This window comes from Lynx rufus, unplaced genomic scaffold (assembly GCF_022079265.1).
Source record: "Lynx rufus isolate CCGP_SWC_20201006 ecotype Redwood Valley unplaced genomic scaffold, mLynRuf1.p SCAF_25, whole genome shotgun sequence".
NCBI classification, from domain to species: Eukaryota; Metazoa; Chordata; class Mammalia; order Carnivora; family Felidae; genus Lynx; species Lynx rufus.
The window spans coordinates 14,074,345-14,098,095 of record NW_025814840.1 but is presented as its reverse complement, the minus strand read 5'-3'; the positions used below and the strand labels follow the sequence as shown (position 1 = coordinate 14,098,095).

The 23,751-nt window shown below is 42.3% G+C and overlaps 1 protein-coding gene across 1 annotated transcript in view; it reads right to left on the bottom strand.

Annotated features, from left to right (window-relative positions):
• Nucleotides 1–23,751, bottom strand: part of TARBP1 (TAR (HIV-1) RNA binding protein 1) — a 90,387-nt gene that overhangs the window by 24,755 nt on the left and 41,881 nt on the right. Inside the window, exons 15-22 of the mRNA XM_047088594.1 lie at nt 17,917–18,104; nt 17,227–17,488; nt 16,919–17,107; nt 15,418–15,608; nt 14,925–14,996; nt 13,127–13,247; nt 6,373–6,483; nt 2,954–3,103 (exon numbers count right to left, since the gene is read on the bottom strand). Coding sequence (XP_046944550.1) covers nt 2,954–3,103; nt 6,373–6,483; nt 13,127–13,247; nt 14,925–14,996; nt 15,418–15,608; nt 16,919–17,107; nt 17,227–17,488; nt 17,917–18,104 — 1,284 coding nt within the window. The remainder of the gene's footprint in view (nt 1–2,953; nt 3,104–6,372; nt 6,484–13,126; nt 13,248–14,924; nt 14,997–15,417; nt 15,609–16,918; nt 17,108–17,226; nt 17,489–17,916; nt 18,105–23,751) is intronic.

The window sequence follows — 23,751 nt, the reverse complement described above, 5'->3', positions numbered from 1 at the left end:
ATGGTTCACTGCAGTGGACGTCAGCTGTAGAGAAAGCAGGTGCCAGCACGAAACGTAAGGAAGACGGAGACAGAAAAAGGCGGTCTGGAGCTGCGTATGAAATCCTCAGTACAGGATTTCTGAAAACGTAGTTGACCACAGTCGTTTACGTAAAGGAAGAGAGGAGGGCAAAGTTCACGCATCCGAAAGTGTAATTCAGGCATGCCTGGGAAACACCACAGGCTTCAGGCTTGGTTCTGGACCATCCCAACAAAGCAAGTATCACAATGACAGGAGTCAAGCAACTTTTCTGGTTCCCCAGTGCATATAAAGGTGACATTTACTAGACTCCATGTACACCAGACTATAGCAGACTATGAAGTGTTTGGTAGCCATTATGCCTAAAAATGCAATGTGCATACTTTAAAAAATACTTCACTGCTGAAAAATGCTAACCATCACCTGGGCTTTTGGCGAAAGCCAAAAATCACCATAGATCACCATAATAAATGTAATAATGAAGAAGTCTAAAATATGGTGAGGATTACCAAAATGCAAACACAGAGCCCCACTGTGACTAAGTGCTGTTGGAAAAATGGCACCAGGAGACGTGCTGGATGCAGGGATACCACAAACCTTGCATTTGTCTGGATCACGGTGTCTGTGCAACGTAACAAAGCAAATCACAAAATGAGGGGTGGCTGCGGTAAGGGAAAGATGGCACTAAGACAATGGCTGGACAGAAGAAAAGTCAACAGAAGAAGAATGAAGAATGAAGTCCCCCTAAAATACAAATAAGGATGGGGACAGATGTGACAAAGACAACAATTTCTTCCCCTGAAACAGAAAGGAAGAGTCATAGGGTAGATCTATTTTTAATTTTTTTTTTTTTAAATTTTTTTTTTCAACGTTTATTTATTTTTGGGACAGAGAGAGACAGAGCATGAATGGGGGAGGGGCAGAGAGAGAGGGAGACACAGAATCGGAAACAGGCTCCGAGCCATCAGCCCAGAGCCTGACGCGGGGCTCGAACTCACAGACCGCGAGATCGTGACCTGGCTGAAGTCGGACGCTTTAACCGACTGCGCCACCCAGGCGCCCCAATTTAATTTTTTGAGGAACCTCCACATTGTAAAAATTAAAAATAGATCTACCCTATGACCCAGCAATAGCACTGCTAAGAACTTACCCAAGGGATCCAGGAGTGCTGATGCATAGGGGCACTTGTACCCCAATGTTTATAGCAGCATTTTCAACAATGGCCAAATTATGGAAAGAGCCTAAATGTCTGTCAACTGATGAATGGATAAACAAGTTGTGGTTTATATACACAATGGAATACTATGTGGCAATGAGAAGGAATGAAATATGGCCTTTTGTAGCAACATGGATGGAACTGGAGAGTGTGATGCTAAGTGAAATAACTCATACAGAGAAAAACAAATACCATATGTTTTCACTCTAAGTGGATCCTGAGAAACAGAAGACCATGGCGGAGGGGAAGGAAAAAAAAAAAAGGTTAGAGAGAGAGGGAGCCAAAACATAAGAGACTCTTAAGAACTGAGAACAAACTGAGGGTTGATGGAGGGGGTGGGTGGAAGGGAGGGGAGGGTGGGTGATGGGCACTGAGGAGGGCACCTGTTGGGATGAGCACTGGGTGTTGTATAGAAACCAATTTGACAATAAATTTCATATTAAATAAATACATAAAATGAAACAATTATAACTGGACTGTAATAAAAGTTATAGGAGTGTGGTCTCTCCCCCCCCCCCAAAAAAAGAAACATAAAGAGACAGAAAGATACGTTGAGGAAGGAAGGCATCTCCATTTTCACACAAAGCAGAAGGCAAGGTCATTTGTATTAAGAAAAGGAAGCTGTGGGGCGCCTGGGTGGCGCAGTCGGTTAGGCGTCCGACTTCAGCCAGGTCACGATCTCGCGGTCCGTGAGTTCGAGCCCCGCGTCGGGCTCTGGGCGGATGGCTCTGAGCCTGGAGCCTGTTTCCGATTCTGTGTCTCCCTCTCTCTCTGCCCCTCCCCCGTTCATGCTCTGTCTCTCTCTGTCCCAAAAATAAATAAAAAACGTTGAAAAAAAAAGAAAAGGAAGCTGCTTTGGGGAACCAACGAAAAACATTCAGGGCAAGTATTTAGAACTGATGTTTAGAAAGAGTTCATTATTTGCCAGGAGACTGCAATTGTAAACCCTATCACTTATCCATGCCTTAAAAATGATTTGCAAGATACAAGAAATGTCAGGCAGAGAGGAATGGGGTGGGGGTGGAGGATGAGGGTAGAGGTGAAGTGAGAATGGAAATCAGTGGATATTTGTTCTCAGCTGGTGAGGGGGCTCCCTCCCAGTCTCTCCACTTGGCTTGTGTGGAATTTCCCTACTAAAAAACTCTTTTAAAATGTAAAGACTGCATTTAATTCCTCTATGTTCTTATTTTTTTTTTTATGTTTATTTTTGAGAGAGAGAGAGTGACAGAGCATGAGTGGGGGAGGGGCAGAGACAGAGAGGGAGACACAGAGTCCAAAACAGGCTCCAGGCTCCAAGCTGTCAGCACAGAGCCCAGCATGGGCCTCGGACTCAGGAACTGTGAGATCGTGACCTGAGCCGAAGTCAGACGCTCAACTGAGCCACCCAGGCACCCCTCACTGTTCTTATATCTGAAAACAAACACAGACATTGCTTGGTGAATAAGGATAGAGAAGGCACCCATTTCTCTTGACTTCCCAGTAACATAAGCCTTTTCCATCTTTACTTTGTGGGAACAGAAGACTGATAACTCAGGAGGAATGCCAGGGATCTCTCTCTCCTCATTTAATTCAGATTTTGCAAAACAGAACACAGGAAGTCAATACATCAGGAACAGGACAACTGACAGTCAAAAACACAACTATTAAAACGAAACAAATCTCCCAGCATAGCTAAAATACTTGAATTTCAAAAATTATGAAAAAATCTCTTTTACTTACATAAGAAAAACAATCCCAGAACTTCGCAAGAAACTGAGGAAATTTATGAAGAATCAATATAATAATCCATTCTATAAAATATTTTATGGATGCTTGATTATTGATGAAACCAGCATGGAAAATCTTGTCAATAATTCTATTCAGGAAATTCTGAGAAAAATAAAGTTCATAAATTAAATGGTTATGTTATGGTGATTAACTGTTTTATTTTATTGAGATATAATTGATACATAACACTCAAGTTTAAAGTGTACATCATGTTGATTTGATACACTCATGAGCTGCAATATGATTGCCACCATGGCATGACCAAGGCGGGAACAATTAAGATATAGTCTTGTAGCAACTTCCAAAATGGCTATTGGGGCACCTGGGTGGCTCAGTCAGTTAAGCGTCTGACTTCGGCTCAGGCCATCTCATAGTTCGTGGGTTCAAGCCCCACGTCAGGCTTCTGCTGACAGCTCAGAGCCTGGAGCCTGCTTTGGATTCTGTGTCCCTCTCTCTCTGCCCCTCCACAGCTTGTGCTTTCTTTCTCTCAAAAATGAATGACTAAACATTTAAAAGGAGTCGCATGTTGGGGCACCTGGATGGCTCAGTCAGTTGAACATCTGACTCTTGATCTCGGCTCAGGTCAGGATCTCACAGGAACAGGAGTCTGAGCCTGTTTAAAATACTGTACATATTACAGCTCAACACTAAAATGCATTTAAAAAGAAACACTGGAAATGTTTGACTAGGTTAACTGAGAATATTTTTTTTGTCTTGGCACGGAAGGGCCCCGAGGGCGAGGGGAGTGTTGGGGAGGGGTGGGGGGCACGACAGAGCAGGTGGGCTTGTCAGGAAGAACTTCAGCATGTTTGTTAGGAAGCAGCCACTGCTGAGAATTTTAAATTCTTGTACCTTGTGGTTGCACTTAACTTTCACACCCATCGTGCAAGGCAGGCCACGCGTATTCCCCTGTTGCCCAGCGGGGCACTGCAGTTCAGGGAGGCGGGTGTGAGTTTGGGCCCCGCATTGGGCTCTGTGGTGATGTCACAGAGCCTGCTTGGGAGTCTGTCTCTTCTTCTCTCTGACCCTCCCCTGCCTCTGCATGCATGTTCTCTCTCAAAATGAATAAACTTAAAAAAATAAATAAAAATTAAAATAAAAAGGGCTGCATGCTTTACCGACTGGAACCCTGAAACAGCTTAAAATTTTAAGTAATTATCAGATCTACAACTCTCTAAACAGCAAACCTAAAAACTGTTTACTGAATCATAATGATAAGGTACTTTCCTGGGTACTTTACAATTTGCTTGGACATAAAGTCTATGAGGAAGGTTATTGCTCTGTACTTTCATAGGGAAAAGAAAAGATTGAGAAAAGTTAAATATTTTTTCAAAAGCTGGCAGGTGGCAGAATTCAGATTCAAACCAGCATCCATCAAGATGTCGGGGCTTAAAACTTGGAACAGGAAGGACTGATGCCAGAGTCCGCAGGAGGCAAACGAAACACAGGAGAAGCAGGTCCGGGGCTCCTTTCTCCCTTTGGACTGCACATCACCTGCCCTTACAACCTCCCCAGTTCTTCTGGCCAAGACCTTGAGCTCCCACATCATCCTCACTCGCCCCAGCCTTCTTTTCAAAATTGTACTTCCATTTGGGTAAGGGACCATACCTAAGTAGCAGGTAAAAATATGTACACATACATACTTCTGTAACATATAAACACATTTACGATGTATGTTTCTTTATTTTAAAGAAGAATCTATCTTCAAAACATTTCTAATTGGCAGAAGAGGAGCAGACAAGCTCATTTGTGGGCCCTGAGACAGCTCTGTAAAATCCGGCTTGGAGTTGGGTAGAGCCGGCTGTGAAATTCCACTCCCATCATTCAGCCGCCACGTTATCATGCAGGCAGGTCACCCGCCTCCCTGAACTCCAGTGCCCCGCTGGGCAACAGGGGAATACGCGTGGCCTGCCTTGCAGGATGGGTGTGAAAGTTAAGTGCAACCACAAGGTACAAGAATTTAAAATTCTCAGCAGTGGCTGCTTCCTAACAAACATGCTGAAGTTCTTCCTGACAAGCCCACCTGCTCTGTCGTGCCCCCCACCCCTCCCCAACACTCCCCTCGCCCTCGGGGCCCTTCCGTGCCAAGACAAAAAAAATATTCTCAGTTAACCTAGTCAAACATTTCTAGTGTTTCTTTTTAAATGCATTTTAGTGTTGAGCTGTAATATGTACAGTATTTTAAAAATCAAATAACATGAAGAGGCCTATGATGAAAATCAGCAGCCCCCACACATCTGCTAAGATTCCTCCCCAGAAAGGACACTTTTAGCCATTTCCTCTTACATTTACCCAAACAATTTACTTGGACATACTTCTGTACTTATAGTTACTTAAGTGTTTATCTTTCACAGATAGAAGGCTTCATAAGTTGTATTAAAAAGGAGTTTGCTATGTTTTTAAAACTCTCTGAAACATTTAAAAGACTTTAGGAGGGAAGACGGGGTGTCTGGGTGGCTCAGTGGGTTAAGCATCCAACTTCGGCTCAGGTCATGATCTCGCGGTCCGTGGGTTTGAGCCCCATTATCGGGCTCTGTGTTGACAGCTCAGAGCCTGGAACCTGCTTCGGATTCTGTGTCTCCCTCTCTCTCTCCCCCTCCCCTGCTTGCATTCTGTCTCTCTCTCACTCACTCAAAAATAAATAAACATAAAAAAAAAAAAAAAACAAAAAAGACCTTAGGAGGGAAGAACAGGAAACTCTGAACTTTTTGCATTCAAAAATGCTTTTTAAAATTGTGTGAGATATACCTAACTTTCCAATAATGATCTATTTTCTTAACAGGAATCCTAAGCAAAGATGATCAGAGAAATCAGACAGATTCCATTCACTCTTCCTCAGGGAAGAGAAAAGTAACTGGACAAAGACTGTTGTAATAGATTAAGATCTTGGCCTTGGCTTAGCTGGTTTATATGATCACAGAATTCATGAAATTAAGGGGGGGGCGTGGAATCAGCCATGGGAAATGACTATCTCATCCAAAACAACAGCACTCCAAAGTAACTTAGCTGTGGGAAACGAGAAGTGAACGGACCTATATTTTCTAATCAAATGGCACACCAGACATTAAACAGTTACAATGTTATTTACATTAGGTAAGAAAAAAAAAGGAGAAAAAATATTAAGTAGTGTCACATAAACTAGTTTCCAATTTATTTCTACAATGCCTAATTGCCTTAGGATTCTTTCCACTAAACAAAAACAGAAACAAAAACAAAATAACAAAACAAATGAGTAACTTCAATTTTAAGAACTGAAGAATAAATTTTAAGATTACTTTCTCAGTATTAAAACAGCACATGACAGTTTTTACTATTTTTTGTTCCGTATCAAAACATCATGCTAAAAGGTACTGATGGAATACAAATTATACCTGATCAAACCTGGGGAAAATCACCAGTAGCGCCTGCCATATTCGGTTCTTCACTCTGTGCTGTTGAGAATTCACATAGTATCGGGTTCTAGACTTGGACACCAACTCATCCTGGGGTGGGGAGAGGACAAGGATCACATTACCCACGGAATTTGTGATCAGTGAGAACAAAACCAATGACAACTTCAAATTTAAAAGGTGTCAACAGTGCAGAGGCGCTCATGACCCCTCCCCGAAGGCAGAAAGGAAGGTAAGTAAAGACGCTTTCTTATGAACACTTGATTTCCCTTCAACACCATGAATTTAGTTGCTTTTGTTAATTTATCTGCTTTTCAAGTTAGAAAAGGGATCATAAAACTGTAGTTGGCACACAAAGTATTTGGAAATATCTGTCTGTGCCTTTGTGGCCACTTTAATGTGGAGATACGGGGTCACGGGGGCGAGGAGAGATGGAGACAGTTGACACGTTTTACGATGCACCAATATACGCGCTTCTCAGCTGCTGCCTCCGTGTCCTGTGGAAGTCTGCGGTAATGGTATCTGCAGTTTGATGTGAACACCATTAAGGGAGACACCAGAGAATGGCAGCAGGGGGACTCTTCCATTTCTTGCTTGTGATGGTCCGTGCTGTCTAAATTCAGCCAACTGCCAGGCTGACTTTTGTTCTGTAACTACTAGTGCTTAGCTGCTGAGTTATGATTGCAATAAAGAGCGTGCTAACATTTTCATGGGGCACCTGGGTGGCTCAGTCGGTTAAACGTCCGACTTCAGCTCAGGTCATAATCTCACAGTTTGTGGGTTCGAGCCCCGTGTAGGGGGTCTGTGCTGACTGCTCAGAGCCCCCTCTCTCTCTGCCCCTTTCCTGCTCACACTCTGTCTCTCTCAAGAATAAACATTAAAAAATTTAAAAAAAAGTGTGATAACATTTTCAAATGTCCTAGCAATGAAAAAGTAGGTCATCTGCTATCTCCAAACCCAGTCATCGAATGTAGACAATTCTCATCTACTTGATAAATTCTGTGATCTTTCTTCACTGATCCCATCCTATGCATGTCAATATGTATACAATTTCATGACAATAGCTAAGTTAGTGTAGATTTTAATGCCTCCTGATGACGATTAAGATCTCACAGCCTCCTCTCTTGCCATGATTTCTTTGGGGACATTTTCTTCCGAAAGAGGTGATTCAGGTTTCACGTTCTACTCAGCCTGGATGCAGCTAGGAATGGAACCATCACTAGGGCGATCACACAGCATGCTGGAGCATCACTGGCCCAGTACACTTGCCACCGGGGCCTCACTGGAGTCACCGTCCTCACTTGGAAGTGCTAACATTCCCTCTTCGGCTCAAAATTTCCTGTCCTTTCACTTGTTCCACTCAATGAACTCTTTTATTCAGAAACATTTTTCTTTTCTCTGCCAGTCCATCAATCTCTCTAGTTTCTTGCGCCTCCTGACCCACCCTGGGCCCAAGAACAATCTCTACGCTATCTTCAAGAGCACATTCAATTTCTTTCACTATACCCTCAAACCCATTTGCAAATTCCCTACTTTTGAAACAACCCAGTGGTCTTATGTAATCTGATCCTACTTTCAAGTTGCCAGGCACTGCTGAAGAAAACAAAAATCATCTGCTCCAACCGACTTCATCAAAAGCATGTATTCTGGGCCCTGACCACCACTAGACCGGTGGTCTCCAAGTCTATAGAGTTTCAGGATCACCTTGAGGGCTCCTTCAAACAGACTGCTGGCCCACCCCCAGAGCTTCTGATTCAGCAGAAGGCGGATGGGGCCCTGGAATCTGCATTTCTAACATGTTCCCTGGTGATTAAAGCTGCCAGTCCAGAGAACACACTTTCAGAATGATTCCACTCATAAATGGAATCGAAAAAAACCAAACCAAAACAAACAACAAACAGCAGAATGGGAACTCCAAATACAGAGAACTGATGGCTCCCAGAGGGAACGGGGGTGGGGGGCTCGGTGAAACGAGTGAAGGGGAGAGGGAAATACAGGCTTCCAATTATGGCATGAGTAAGTTGTGGGAATAAGAAACAGAGCATAAGAATAACCAATGACATGGTAAGAGTGATGGAGCAGGACAGGTCGCAGCTACACTTGTGGTGAACACAGCATAACGTAGAAACCTATCCAATCACTAAGTTGTACACCTGACGCTAATCTAACATCGTGCCAACTACACCCAATTAAGAAAGAATTACTGTGTTCGACCATCATTTTGCTTTTCTCAAGTCTCGTCCCATTCCTATTTCCACAAAAACAAGTTAAAATCTTTCCTACTTTCCCAAAGCCTTTAACACGGTCCAGTTTTTTTACTCTGACCATGTGATCTTTCCCACTTCAACAATCCTCCTTCAACCTTCCTCACTCAACTTTCTGTCTCCAGCCTTCATCTTCTCGTATCCGAGGAAGAAAGGTCCTTGGGTTTCCTTCAGAGATTCATCAAATCAGTTTTTTTAAAGTACAATTCTTGCGTTTTGTGCATGTCCGCTACCCCTTCACTCTACTGCAAACCGGCCCTACCCAGTGGGCTTCTGAAATCTCAGAAATGCCTCCCAGCTTCTCTCCTCGGCGCCCGACCTGCTCTCAGCTACAGTGGATGCCACTGGTAACAGCCCCTAGACACAGCTTGTGGTGGAAAAGAAGAGGCTCTGAGTTTGAACTTATGCTCTGAGATTAAAGGTTATAATCATGGACAAATTCAGAGGTTTCTATGCCAAATTTTCTACAGATGAGGTTTTTCTTTTTTCTTTTTTTAATGTTTATTTTTGAGAGAGAGAGAGAGAGACAAAGCATGAGGGGGAGGGGTACCGAGAGAGGGGGACAAGGATCTGAAGCGGGCTCTGAGCTGACAGCAGTGAGCATGATGCAGGGCTTAAACTCACGAACCATGAGATCATGACCTGAGCTGAAGTCAATGTTTAACCAACTGACCCACCCAGACGCCCCCTGTAGACAAGAGTTTTAAATGAGATCAGTCAAGAACACTAGCAACACCAGGCCAGCACCATCTAATTCTGCTTCTATTCTCCTTTCTCAGACCTCTTTTTCATGATCTTTCTCTGGTTCTTTTTCCTATCAACATACTTCAAATGTCAGTGTTTTCTAAATTCCCATTTTTAGCCTCCTCCTAGATGTTCTTGTCTTCAAAGTTTCAGCTATCACCAGGTAGGATGGCTTCCATTTCTTCCCTAAATATCATACTCCTGTCTGTTACTGGGTAATTTCACATGGAGGCCCCAACGCAACTCAAATGTAATATACCCAACACTAAGTTATATTCTCAGATTTTCTCTTTCACCTGACCGAAATTGGGATAAGGGACTGAAACACATCAATATGTTTAAGTTAAAAACAAAACAAAACAAAACAAAAAACATCACTGATCACCATTAGAAGAAACTAGAATACTAGGAAGCTAATTTAATTCATTATTTTGAAAACTGGTAAGTAACAGGAAAAAAGCAAGCATTTATCCTGCCTTTCCTATAGGAAACATACCTCAGGGTATCTAAATACTTCATATTTGGGTACACAGGAACTTCAGCCAATAAATGAAAAAGGAATAAAGTAATTAGAGTATCACCATTTTGAAAGAATTAATGGAATGAGACAATTCATCAATGACTCACATCCCAAAAGAAGAGACAGCCAAATACTCTAAGCTTCCTGATGGATGTACACTCTTGCTCCACCTCTACCCCCAAAAGGAAAATCAAACCTAAATCTGATCAAGGCTCTAGATCTCAATACCATCTTGTATGAAGGGATCAGAAAAACATTGTAAATGGCACCCCAGAAATTCAAACAGCAAGATCCAGTTTGTGGAAGTCTCTACAATGAAAACAATCCGCTTTCTGCAAAAAATACATTCAAGTTTAAAAAGAATGAGGAGGGGTATCTGTAGATTAAAGGACATTAGAGACATCTCAACCAACCGAAGGAATGGACCTTATCTGGGGTCATGTTTCAAACAAACTGACAAAAATGTAAAGCAATCAGGTAGATTTAAACACTGACTGGATTATTTGATAATACTAAGGAACTATGAATTCAGGTGTGAAAATGGTATTGTGGGTGTGGCTAAAAAAAAGAATTCTCATCTTTTTGAGATACATACTGAAATATTTAGAAATAAAACTCATGTCTGGGATTGGCTTCAAAATGATGTGTGCTGGGGGGAATGTCAGATCCGACAAGACTGTCCATCGCTGATAACTGGGCCAGGAATGGATCACTTTGAAAGCTACTTTGACAAAATCTTTGCAAGTTCCCAGTAAAAGGTAAGCAGAGAGCTACCCACACAGGCCTCAGTAAAGCCTAAAGAACTAGAAGAAAGAGCGGGCTGCAAAGGCCAGGTGCTCAGTAGCTGCTTGCCCACGGAGTGGCCAGGCCGCCGTGAGCCTGGAGCCAGGCAGTGGGGGCCCGACGCACTCACGGCGCCTCTTTCCAAAGCAGGTCTTCCGTGGCGCCAGGCGGCCCTTGAAGATCTGCCCAGGCGGCCACCTCGTCCTCTTGCTCCGGTTCACTCTATCCGTCCATGCACTCAAAACTATGTGCGTGTCTACACACGTGCGTGTCACCTACGATGACACGTTAGACACACGGTTGTCTAAGCAGTGACACGGTGGTGTGGAATTCCACCCTCTGTGGCACCGGCACTTTAACCACGACCGTGTATTAATTCTAACCGAGATCTTTGCTACAGCTTCAACCTTCACCTCGGTTTTCCAACGCCAACCGTGTTTCTGCGTCTTCCCTCTAGAAACGACCCTGCCTCCTGGCTCAGAACACAAGGGCGTCAGGCGTTCCCTCCTTTCACACAGACTCAGCGCCGCCCCCCTGCTCTGTTCCCCAGCTCAGAGGACGCGGTGTCCCTCCGGACTACAGCTACCCAGCCCACCCCGGTCTGAGTACGATCTTTTTCCACTTTCTCTATGATTATTCTTTCATTTTTTATTTTCAAATTACCTTTTTCATGTATTATTTGCTCTGCTCAGTTTTCTTCATCTTCGAAAAACAACTCCTGGGCCTGAGCAAGTGTCTAACATAACTTTTTGGTCTTTGCTTTTCCAGCTCTTAAATAAAGCTAATCCTTCTGTTGGACGTTAGGGCCAATCTAGACTATTCAAGGATTTTTTTAAAAATATAGTTCGTGTGCCATAAAAATCACCATTTTAAAGTGTCCAATTCAGTGGGTTTGTGTGTATTCACAAAGCTGTGCAACCATCACCACTGTTTATTCCAGAACATTCTCATCACTCTGAAGAGAAGTCCTGTGCCCATTAGCATTCGCTTCCCGATCTCTCACCCTGATCCTGCAGCCACTAATCTATTCTGTCCCTACAGTTTTCCCTATCCTGGACACTTCATATAAATGGAATCGCACAGTATGTGGCCCTTTATGATGGGCTTCTTTTCACCTAGGACAACGACCTCAAGGTTCACCAACGTGGCTACTTTCAGTCTGTTTGTTCTAAGAGCCAGCCTGGTGGATGCGAAGCGGCTACTCGAGGATTTCGCCCGTGTGACCACCCTGGCCTCTCCACTACTGTCATCCGCCCCCCACCCCGATCATTTCCTTCAACATACAAACAAGCCCCTGACCCACGCCCTCCTCCAGACACCATCCCGTTACCCCCTCTCATCAGAGCGAACTCAAGAGTGCCTCTGCTCATCTCCACTGGCTCCACAACCATTTTCTTCTCAGCCCTTCCATCGAGGCTTATTCTCACCATCCCAGTCAAAGGTCTTTGTAGAGGTGGCCAACGACAGCCTTCTTGCCGAATCCCACGGACGACGGGCATCCTCGTGTCCCTCCACGCCCCCAGCCAGCACTTCTCTCATGTGGCCTGGGGACACCAGCCTCTCCCGGCGTCCTCCAGCCTGACAATGCACCCAGAGTTCCGTCCAATGTCACCTGTCAGAGACGCCCTCTCTGACCCTCCAAATAGCTGTCCCTTGTCCTTATTCTGCTTTTCTTTGAAACACTCTGATATCTCATATCACGCATCAGTGTTCACTATGATACATCTGTGTGTTCTATCTGACGGAGTATCCTGCAACTCTAAAGTCTACTCATCCTTCAGGAAACCAGTAAAACACTATTTCCTCAGAGACATGCCCACCGACTCCAACAGTGCAAAGAAGGGAATTTTTACATTAAAAAAACCCCACTTCCTAGATTGTACCTGACGCTGATCTGCTATCTGCAGAACATAAATGCATGATGAGTACTGTTATTTCAGTACAAGTGGCTTAAGTGGGTGCTATGGCCATCAGTTATAACCCAGCTTGGCTCAGAGGTGACAAAGCAGACCTGGACTCCATCTATCTCAGCCTCAAATTCAGAAAAGAGCATTAGATTTAACTTTACTCCTTTTATCTTCCTCCTAGATTTATAAATGATTTTGCAAACAAAAAAAAATCAGTTCTTCAAATCACGCCACTTCCTAAATTTTTTACCTTTTTATTCCATTTCTTATATAAAGCAATGTATGGATATATGACTCTAAACATAACCGCTTTTGACTGGTACTAGGAAATACACTGAGCAAAGTTTAGACAGTACAGGGAAAATATTCTTCTTCTCTAAAACCAAACAATTGGACAATCGCTAATGTTTAACTAAAAACGTGTTTTTTTCTTGATAAAAAATATTCAGAATACTACCGTGTTGACATAGTTAGCTATCAAGAACAAAGATTTAAAGTATAAAATAAGGCATATTTACTTTATCTAATAGCTTGATTGCAAGATCTTCCACAAACAACTTATGAGACATATTTGAGCCATCTAATAAACACAGGAATTTGACAGCACAAATTCTCACATAATGGTCTTCTCTTTTAGTACTAAAAAAACGTAAAATGACAAACTATGTTAATACATTTTCAAAACAGAAAAATAGGTCACGTATTCGTTTCAAAATATCAAAACCTTCCAAAGATTTCTAAAATTAAGGAGCTCCGTACTTGATGACTATGCTTTTTCGTAGTTTAGGATAATGCAAGATGACAAATGGATATATCAAAAAGAGAGCCTGTACTGAAGGTCCGAATGAGCACAAATTCACCCAGACTTCTGGTAAAACAGTGCACACACCACCCATCCTGGGTCAGTAAGATCTCTGTGGACAGAACAGATCACAGCTCATGAAATGATTCCTTAAAGACGACCACGGACACCTGTTTGCTGGGGGGCGTGAATGCACATCAAACACCCGATCACTCGTTTTTACTGTGCACACAGTGTATGCACGTTCTCCGAGTGCTGGGCAAACTCGGGAGCAGTGCACGCTCTGAGCAACCTGTATGTTCAGTAAGCACATGTGGGAAGATCAGTTAAGTGACATTGTCAGTACACGTTTCCAAAGCTCATTAGAGCTGTTATAACATCGGCAAATGTCACTTTAACAACAAAATATTCGTCTAGTAGAGACCAAAGTATTTTGAAACCATCAAATAAAAAATTTCACTTTTATTGTTACTTTCAACCAGCCAAGAAAACAAAAAATCAGTTAAACAATTAACAATGAAAAATGTATTAAATATAAGAGTGGCAAGTGATTTAAAAAACAGCTATAACTTTTGGAATAATTAACACTGTGATACCTACATGCAATTATCATTTGTGCATTTTTTATGAACATCTAAACACACATTTTTGAAAATTATGTGAAAAAGAATTTTTTAAAAGGCTACTTGACAAGCTCTAAAAAAATTAATTCAGAGGTTAGATAAGAACGGTCTTACCCCAGAAATCAAAACTTATTTTGATTCCAGAAGTAATTTTATTTTTATGTGTAGTATGTTGACGTGTTAAATGGTAAGTTGTGACCAAAACTAAGAGAATACTATGTGTATGTTGATGACCACCCCTCCACCTAAAAAAGAAAAGGGATCGGGGTTTTGAGATCCCCGTAGTCACTTTCTTATTTATACTGGATTTTGCAGTAAAATGTGTTTTTCTCCAAGAAAATTCGCATTTATTCCCGTCAAGAATGTGATATTGGGGCATGTGGGTGGTTCAGTCAGTTAAGCATCCGACTTTGGCTCAGGTCATGATCTCATGGTTCGTGGGTTCAAGCCCCGCGTCGGGCTCTGTGCTGGCAACTCAGAGCCTGGAGCCTGCTTCAGATTCTGTGTCTCCTTCTGTTTGTCCCACCCCCGCTCATGCTCTGATTCTCTCAAAAATAAACATTAAAAAAAAAAAATTAAAAAAAAAAAAGAATGTGATAACATTGTAAAAAGATGCCTTCCAATGTCATTTGCTATAATTTCTTCTCACTTTTTCTTCATCTTCAAAACATTTTTTGAGCTTATCAAATTTTAGTAAAAAGTTTTACATCTAGAGAAAATATATTAGCCAGGGAATGTAATTTCTAACATGCTTTTGAAGGCTCTTTCACTATCTTATAGATACCACTGGGAAACACTTATTAAATGTAACAAACACAGGATGTCTCTCATCTGATGTCAAATTTTGAATATTCCATTTATATCAAGGTATGGAAAATCCACCATACTTACTTTTCTATAACAGTGTTGGCTGCACAATCATGGCCAAGATTTTCTATGTAGGTCTGCACATCCTGAATAAGTCTTCCCATAAAAAATATTTGACAAAGAACAGGTTTTAGACAGGAAAATATTAAAACCCCAAATTTAAAGTTAACTAATACTTTATATCTGTCTAATTGAAAGCCTCAAAGTAGGGGCACCTGGGTGGCTCCGTCAGTTGAGTGTCTGACTCTTGATTTTAGCTCAGGTCATGATCTCACGGTTCATGAGTTCGAGTCCCACATCAGGCTCCATGTTGACAGTGTGGAGCCTGCTTGAGATTCTCTCTCTCTCTCTCTCTCTCTCTCTCTCTCTCTCTGCCCCTCCCCCACTCTCTCACTTTCTGAAAATAAACTTAAAAAATAAATAAAATAAAAATTTGAAAGCCTCAAAATAAAGACATAATCCTACTCAAGTAGGTACTTAATAGAAATGAAGACAGGTTGAAAATGGTATCTTTTACCTTTGATCACGCCTAAACACAGTTCCAAATATACAGGCCTCAAGGACAAGTTCGCTGTAATTTTTAGCAGTTGATAAAGACACTTGGGACACAGTTGAAGCAGAAACTATCCAAGATTTGCAGCAATAACTTATCAGTGTATTGAAGACTCCAGTTTTTATAGCAGACATTTCAATTATCTTGTACATAATCTGGAATGAAATACAATGGTCATTTTATTCTTTGATCCATTTAGGTTAAAAAAAAAAAAGTGTTGCTAAAACAACTTGTTTGATGGCTTCCAATGACAGTTTCAACCTAACCATAGAGGATAAAAAGTTAAAAATTCTTTATCGTTAAAAGTTTTCCAAGATGATTGATAATCACAGAATGCTTATTTTTCATTCCTCGGTAATAAAACTAAATGCAATTTCACTGATAGTGATATTCTCCCCAGACTCTCCAAAAGAAAAAACTGTCCAAAGTAATAGAATGGAAGGGAGAAAAATCTCTCACCCTTTATATTTTCAGTTTCCTTTGCATTTTGTCACCGCCTCCCTCCCTTCTCTGAGGCAGCAAATACCCTGGTCTCTAGGTGTGTACTGTGGGACAGGCAAGGACAGAGAGGCAGTGCAGGGACAGCAGCATCATAAAAGGACTTCATTTTCCATTTCCCCCTCTGGATAACAAGGTCTACACGAGTTCCTAGACATGACGTCCTTCCACCACGATACGTCCCCTACCGTGTATCAGTGGTTGCAAACGCCAATGCCTTCAGGAACCAGGAAGACCTTTTGATAACGGTTATATTCAGAGAATTGTTCCTTTATACAAGAAAAGCAACAGCATAAATGTGGTGACAGAGGGCACCTGCCGTCTGCCATTGGTCTCCAGGATAGTCAAGGACTGGTTGTGGAGAAATGCAAGGGGCGTGCCCTATCTGGACGGGCAGCTCCTAGGAGTGGCCAGGTCATCCAATTCTCCAGCATTCCAAGAGAAGGGAAACACAGACTTTCATGCAAATTGCCTAATTCTTAAAAGTTGGCAACTAATTAAAAAAACTTTTTAAGCATTACATGAATCAAAGTTTCTGTGGCACGTGTGGTTCACAGGCTACCCTTTTGCACATCTCTTCCATTTAACAGGTTCTGTTCTTACTCATGACACTGAAGAAGGTTCAAAATACACACTGACTGAATGAACACATAACAGCAAATCTAATATGTAATCACAAATAGAACTCTCTTCTTCCTCACGTGCTACAGGTCACACAAATCAAAAAAACAAAAAGTTACCTCCTTTTAACCTAAAGTAGTCAAATTCATAGAAACAGAAAGTAGAACGGTGGTTGCCGGGGGAGGGAGAGAAGGGGAGCTGTTTAATGAGTACAGAGTTGCAGTTCAAGTTCAAAAAGTTCTGGAGACCTGTTACAACATGACCATACTTAACTCTACTGAACTCGAAAAATGCAAGATGGTACATTTTACATTATGCATTTTTACCCCAATGTAAAAAAAGTTACCTCTTTTATTTTGAAGTATGCCTGGCCCTTGATTTTTGCAGCAGTGGTAAGAACTTTGGTATCAAAAACAAATTGAACGAAAGCTTTTAAATTAGACCAGAATATCAGCTGAGTGTTGCTTAAAGCAGATATAATTTTCCAAGCCATGTCAAAGGACTCCACACAGAGTGATTCAGAGGAGGTCAAAAGCTGGTAGGAAAAAAAAAAAAGGAAGAAATAAAAAAAAGAAATACGTAATTATCTCTTAATTTCAGAAACTGATCTCTGTTCTGTAGTTATTCTTCACTTCAGGTCTCACTTTCTCTCACCTTGGGAACCAAAATTTTCATGCAGTGGAACACAGGCAGGACCTGATCCGAGGGCAGGACCGTGAGGGCTTCGAGAGCGGCCTGCAGGGTCCTTACTGGCATTTGGACGGCAGGTAGGATGGGTTCCAGAATTTCACCCTCTGAGGTTGGTATCAGGGTGTGATATTTCTTCAGCAAGAAAGAGAGGCAGACCCACTGATCATGGATATATTGTGCAACTATTTTCCCCCATCCTTGGGAAGACGAGGATTCTTCGCAAAGACTGAAACAAAAGATCAAGTCACTGCCCCAGGCCTCCGCCAGTCTGTGTCGGCTTGTTCTGCACGTAGTGCACTATCCTCACGGGGGGAGAAATTCAACAGTCATTATTAAATAGCCCATCTACCGAAAAGCAAGGGAACCACATAAACCTCAGTTTTCTAACTCTGAAGGTAGGTGTTTTCATTCACTTTAAGGGGATTCACCGAGAACCGCGTGCAGTCGGGTCAGTGGGTTTCCGGTAACAGAGACGAGTAACGCGAGAACACGGGCTCATCCTGAACGCAGCCTCATCTCCAAATTCCCATCCCCGATAAACAAGGTTGGGCCATCACTCATTATCTCAATGACTAAAAACAAAACTGAAACCGTAAACATGAGCAGAAAGACGCCCTTCGTGTAGAAGCTGTCCTCCAGGGTGCACACACCTACCTGCTCTCCTCCTCTGCATGGGGCTTCTGCAGCGTGTGATTGAGCGGGAGAGCGGAGAGGAACCTCTCCGTGGGCCCAGCCTCCAGAGAGCCGAGCTGCAGTTCCGGCGTCCGGTCGGTGGCCTCACACACCGTGGCCAAGGCAGCCATGCTAATGACCCTCTGGACCTGCGTGCCCAGCGTGGGCTCCTGAGGGGGAAACAGAACAATCTTGTTTCACGTAGGCCACTCCCACCCAGGCAGGACCCGAGAGCCCAGCCTACGGACGCCTCACACCCTCCCGTCCCCCTCCCGGCGACCGCCCATCAGTGAGAACAAGAGGGAACCCGACACCGCACGTCAGGTTCCTTCGCCTCGCCACTTCCGTACAGATGGGCGGTGAACAAATGTAAGGTGGCAATAAAAATTCAGCAGTTCCGACTAAGAAGACAACTGGATCGCTTCGATTTGGGGGGTGGGTCCCTGGAAGCAGTCCCGTGACGGATGAGCCGCACACAGAGCCCGCGAGCATACGTGAAGCAGCACTTCTCCATCTTTTTCCTACCCACGTACGCATTCGGACACATTTCTACGGGGGAGTCTTGCTTTCACTGTCTGGCTGGAGTGTGTGAAGGGAAACAAGGCTCCAGGCGTACATGCAAATAATTCCTCCGCTCAGCTGTTAGCTGCCTCGGGAGAGGGGACACAGCACCACGACCAGGAGCTACTCATGAACCACCGGGAAGAGGTCTGAATCCCGGCTCTGAACTCGATACCAGTTTGCCTGTGGACACGGCGCACCTTAGCTTTCTCACCTGTAAAATGGGGACAATAATAGAATCCACCCTTCAGTGTTACTGTGACGGTTAAACAGATGCGAGGATTTCACGGGTAGCGCTTGATGCTCTACGGGCAGGAGCGCAAAGGAAGGAAACCAACACAGCCTGGCGTCGCACTGAAACAGGAAACCCATTACCACCACCACCGAAGCCAGTAGTGCAGGCCAGAATCCAACACACGGAAAACAGCTGCATCGAGAGTCTGAAAGAGGGCTCCCCAATACCACCAGCCTGAGAGGACCTCTCTGCTACTCATTCCGTTCCTCCCCCCCCAACCCCCGTAAAATAAATCCACTATCTCTACGGATAAATTGTGCATAGCGACACTGTCACCACAAGAAGTAAAATTCAGTGTTACTTGTAGTCAGTATGGTCCCTGTTAACCTTAATTCAGTGAATTACTGAAACAAGCCACCTTTTAAGAATCACTGTGATAGGGTTCATGATTTTGGTCTACATTCAAAGCTCACAAAGTCCTCTCACGGCACGAATGCATTAATACATACTGGACAGGATGCTGAAGTACTAATCAGGCTTCCTTATCATTTTCTTTCGGGACAGTTCTTAAAACAACTTTAAAAACTACATTATTAAAGCAATCATGTACATTCTCTGTTTTAATTAGCAGCCTGGGCTTTCCGTGTGCCAGACGCTGTTCAAAAGTTTTAGCATGTATGAGCTCACTTTAACTCTCATGATCAACTCTGTAACCCTCATTTTGCAGTGGTGGTAAATGAGGCACAGAGACATTAAGTAACTTCCTCAAGGTCACACAGCTAGCAAGGTTAAACACAGGATCCACACCTAGGAAGTCTAACCCCAAAGCCTGTGCTCATAAACACTATGCCTTTTTATGCCATGTTCGTTTTTTTTTTGTTTTTTGTTTTTTGTTTTTTTTATGAAATTGATTGTCAAATTGGTTCCCATACAACACTCAGTGCTCATCCCAACAGGTGCCCTCAAACCCATCATCCACCCACCCCTCCCTCCCATCTCCCATAAACCCTCAGTTTGTTCTCAGTTTTTAGGAGTCTCTTATGTTTTGGCTCCCTCCCTCTAACCATTTTTTTTTCTTCCCCTCCCCCATGGTCCTCTGTTAAATTTCTCAGGATCCACATAGGAATGAAACCATATGGTATCTGTCTTTCTCTGTATGGCTTATTTCACTTAGCATCACACTCTCCAGTTCCATCCATGTTGCTACAAAGGGCCATATTTCATTCTTTCTCATTGCCACGTAGTACTCCATTGTGTATATAAACCACAATTTCTGTATCCATTCATCCGTTGATGGACATTTAGGCTCTTTCCATCATTTGGCTATTGTTGAAAATGCTGCTATAAACATTGGGGTACATGTGCCCCTATGCATCAGTACTCCTGTATCCCTTGGATAAATTCCTAGCAGTGCTATTGCTGGGTCATAGGGTAGGTGTATTTTTAATTTTCTGAGGAACTTCCACACTGCTTTCCAGAGCGGCTGCACCAATTTTCATTCCCACCAACAGTGCAAGAGGGTTCCCGTTTCTCCACATCCTCTCCAGCATCTATAGTCTCCGATTTGTTCATTTTGGCCACTCTGACTGGCGTGAGGTGATACCTGAGTGTGGTTTTGATTTGTATTTCCCTGATGAGGAGTGACATTGAGCATCATCTTTTCATGTGCCTGTTGGCCATCCAGATGTCCTCTTTAGAGAAGTGTCTGTTCATGTTTTCTGCCCACTTCTTCACTGGATTATTTGTTTTTCAGGTGTGGAGTTTGGTGAGCTCTTTATAGATTTTGGATACTAGCCCTTTGTCCAATATGTCATTTGCAAATATCGTTTCCCATTCCGTCGGTTGCCTTTTAGTTTTGTTGATTGTTTCCCTTGCTGTGCAGAAGCTTTTTATCTTCATGAGGTCCCAATAGTTCATTTTGGCTTTTAATTCCCTTGCCTCTGGGGATGTGTCAAGTAAGAAATTGCTGCGGCTGAGGTCAGAGAGGTTTTTCTCTGCTTTCTCCTCTAGGGTTTTAATGGTTTCCTGTCTCACATTTAGGTCCTTTATCCATTTTGAGTTTATTTTTGTGAATGATGTAAGAAAGTGGTCTAGTTTCATCCTTCTGCATGTTGCTGTCCAGTTCTCCCAGCACCATTTGTTAAAGAGATTGTCTTTTTTCCATTGGATATTCTTTCCTGCTTTGTCAAAGATTAGTTGGCCATACTTTTGTGGGTCTAGTTCTGGGGTTTCTATTCTATTCCATTGGTCTATGTGTCTGTTTTTGTGCCAATACCATGCTGTCTTGATGGTTACAGCTTTGTAGTAGAGGCTAAAGTCTGGGATTATGATGCCTCCTGCTTTGGTCTTCTTCAAAATTACTTTGGCTATTCAGGGCCTTTTGTGCTTCCATATGAATTTTAGGATTGCTTGTTCTAGCTTCGAGAAGAATGCTGGTGCAATTTTGATTGGGATTGCACTGAATGTGTAGATAGCTTTGGGTAGTATTGACATTTTAACAATATTTATTCTTCTAATCCATGAGCATGGAATGTTTTTCCATTTCTTTAAATCTTCTTCAATTTCCCTCATAAGCTTTCTATAGTTTTCAGCATACAGATCTTTTACATCTTTGGTCAGGTTTATTCCTAGGTATTTTATGATTCTTGGTGCAATTGTGAATGGGATCAGTTTCTTTGTCTTTCTATTGCTTCATTATTAGTGTATAAGAATGCAACTGATTTCTGTACATTGATTTTGTATCCTGCGACTTTGCTGAATTCATGTATCAGTTCTAGCAGACTTTTGGTGGAGTCTATTGGGTTTTCCATGTATAATATCATGTCATCTGCAAAAAGTGAAAGCTTAACTTCATCTTGGCCAATTTTGATGCCTTTGATTTCCTTTTGTTGTCTGATTGCTGATGCTAGAACCTTCAAAACTATGTTAAACAACAGCGGTGAGAGTGGACATCCCTGTCGTGTTCCTGATCTCAGGGAGCAAGCTCTCAGTTTTTCCCCATTGAGGATGATATTAGCTGTGGGCTTTTCATAATGCCTACTTATGATGTTTAAGTATGTTCCTTCTATCCCGACTTTCTCGAGGGTTTTTATTAAGAAAGGATGCTGAATTTTGTCAAATGCTTTTTCTGCATCGATTGACAGGATCATATGGTTCTTATCTTTTCTTTTATTAATGTGATGTATCACATTGATTGATTTGCGAATGTTGAACCAGCCCTGCAGCCCAGGAATGAATCCCACTTGATCATGGTGAATGATTCTTTTTATACGTTTTTGAATTCGATTTGCTGGTATCTTATTGAGAATTTTTGCATCCATATTCATCAGGGATATTGGCCAGGGATATTCTCTTTTTTTTTACTGGGTCTCTGGTTTAGGAATCAAAGTAATTTTGGCTTCATAGAATAAGTCTGGAAGTTTTCCTTCCCTTTCTATTTTTTGGAATAGCTTGAGAAGGATAGGTATTATCTCTGCTTTAAATGTCTGGTAGAATTCCCCTGGGAAGCCATCTGGTCCTGGACTGATAAGAATATGGTAATTGCAGGGGACTTTAATACTCCACTTACAACATTGGATAGATCATCTAGACATAGGATCAATAAAGAAACAAGGGCCCTGAATGATACACTGGATCAGATGGACTTGATATATTCAGAACTCTGCATCCCAAAGCAACAGAATATACTTTCTTCTCGAGTGCACATGGAACCTTCTCCAAGATAGATCACATACTGGGTCACAAAACAGCCCTTCATAAGTATACAAGAATTGAGATCATACCATACATACTTTCAGACCACAATGCGATGAAGCTTGAAATCAACCACAAGAAAAAGTCTGGAAAACCTCCAAAAGCATGGAGGTTAAAGAACACCCTACTAAAGAATGAATGGGTCAACCAGGCAATTAGAGAAGAAATTAAAAAATATATGGAAACAAATGAAAATGAAAATACAACAATCCAAATGCTCTGGGATGCAGCGAAGGCAGTCCTGAGAGGAAAATACATTGCAATCCAGGCCTATCTCAAGATACAAGAAAAATCCCAAATACAAAATCTAACAGCACACCTAAAGGAAACAGAAGCAGGACAGCAAAGACACCCCAAACCCAGCAGAAGAAGAGAAATAATAAAGATCAGAGCAGAAATAAACAATATAGAATCTAACAAACTGTACAGCAGATCAATGAAACCAAGCGTTGGTTTTTTGAAAAAATAAACAAAATTGATAAGCCTCTAGCCAGGCTTCTCAAAAAGGGAGATGACCCAAATAGATAAAATCATGAACGAAAATGGGATTATTACAACCAATCCCTCAGAAACACAAGCAATTATCAGGGGATACTATGAAAAATTATATGCCAACAAACTGGACAACCTGGAAGAAATGGACAAATTCCTAAACACCCACACACTTCCAAAACTCAAACAGGAAGAAATAGAAAGCTTGAACAGACCCATAACCAGTGAAGAAATTGAATCAGTTTTATGCCATGTTTAAGAAAAGCTTATAGGTACTAAAATCTAGAGGAAAATACACACACACATAAGTTATTCCCAAAACAAGAAAGACAAACTACAATGGAGGCATAAAGAATAGGTAAATAAATGAGTCACTGACCCAAGTTGGGCCCTGTAAGGACCGAGCAGATTACTGACAAGCATTGTCAGTGGAAGGAGCAGACAGAAAGCCTAGATGGGGAAGGATGTGGCATGTGCTTGTCGTCCGTGAAGCTCTACGAGGTGGCCTAGCGTGACTACAGCAAAATGGTACTGGTTGGGGGAGGAGTAGAGGGGAAACAGTGTAAGACCAGGGCAGACAACGAGGTCGAGAGGCAAGGATAGGGGATGCTGGATGTGTTAGTACACATTATATGTCATATATCAGATATTATGTATGTTATATGTCACATACCATATATTGTATACATTTAGACACATTAACGTGTCCCTTACTGGCTGGTATGGAGGCAAAGAGTGCAAATCCACAATCTGTATCTAAATGGTCTTAAGACTGA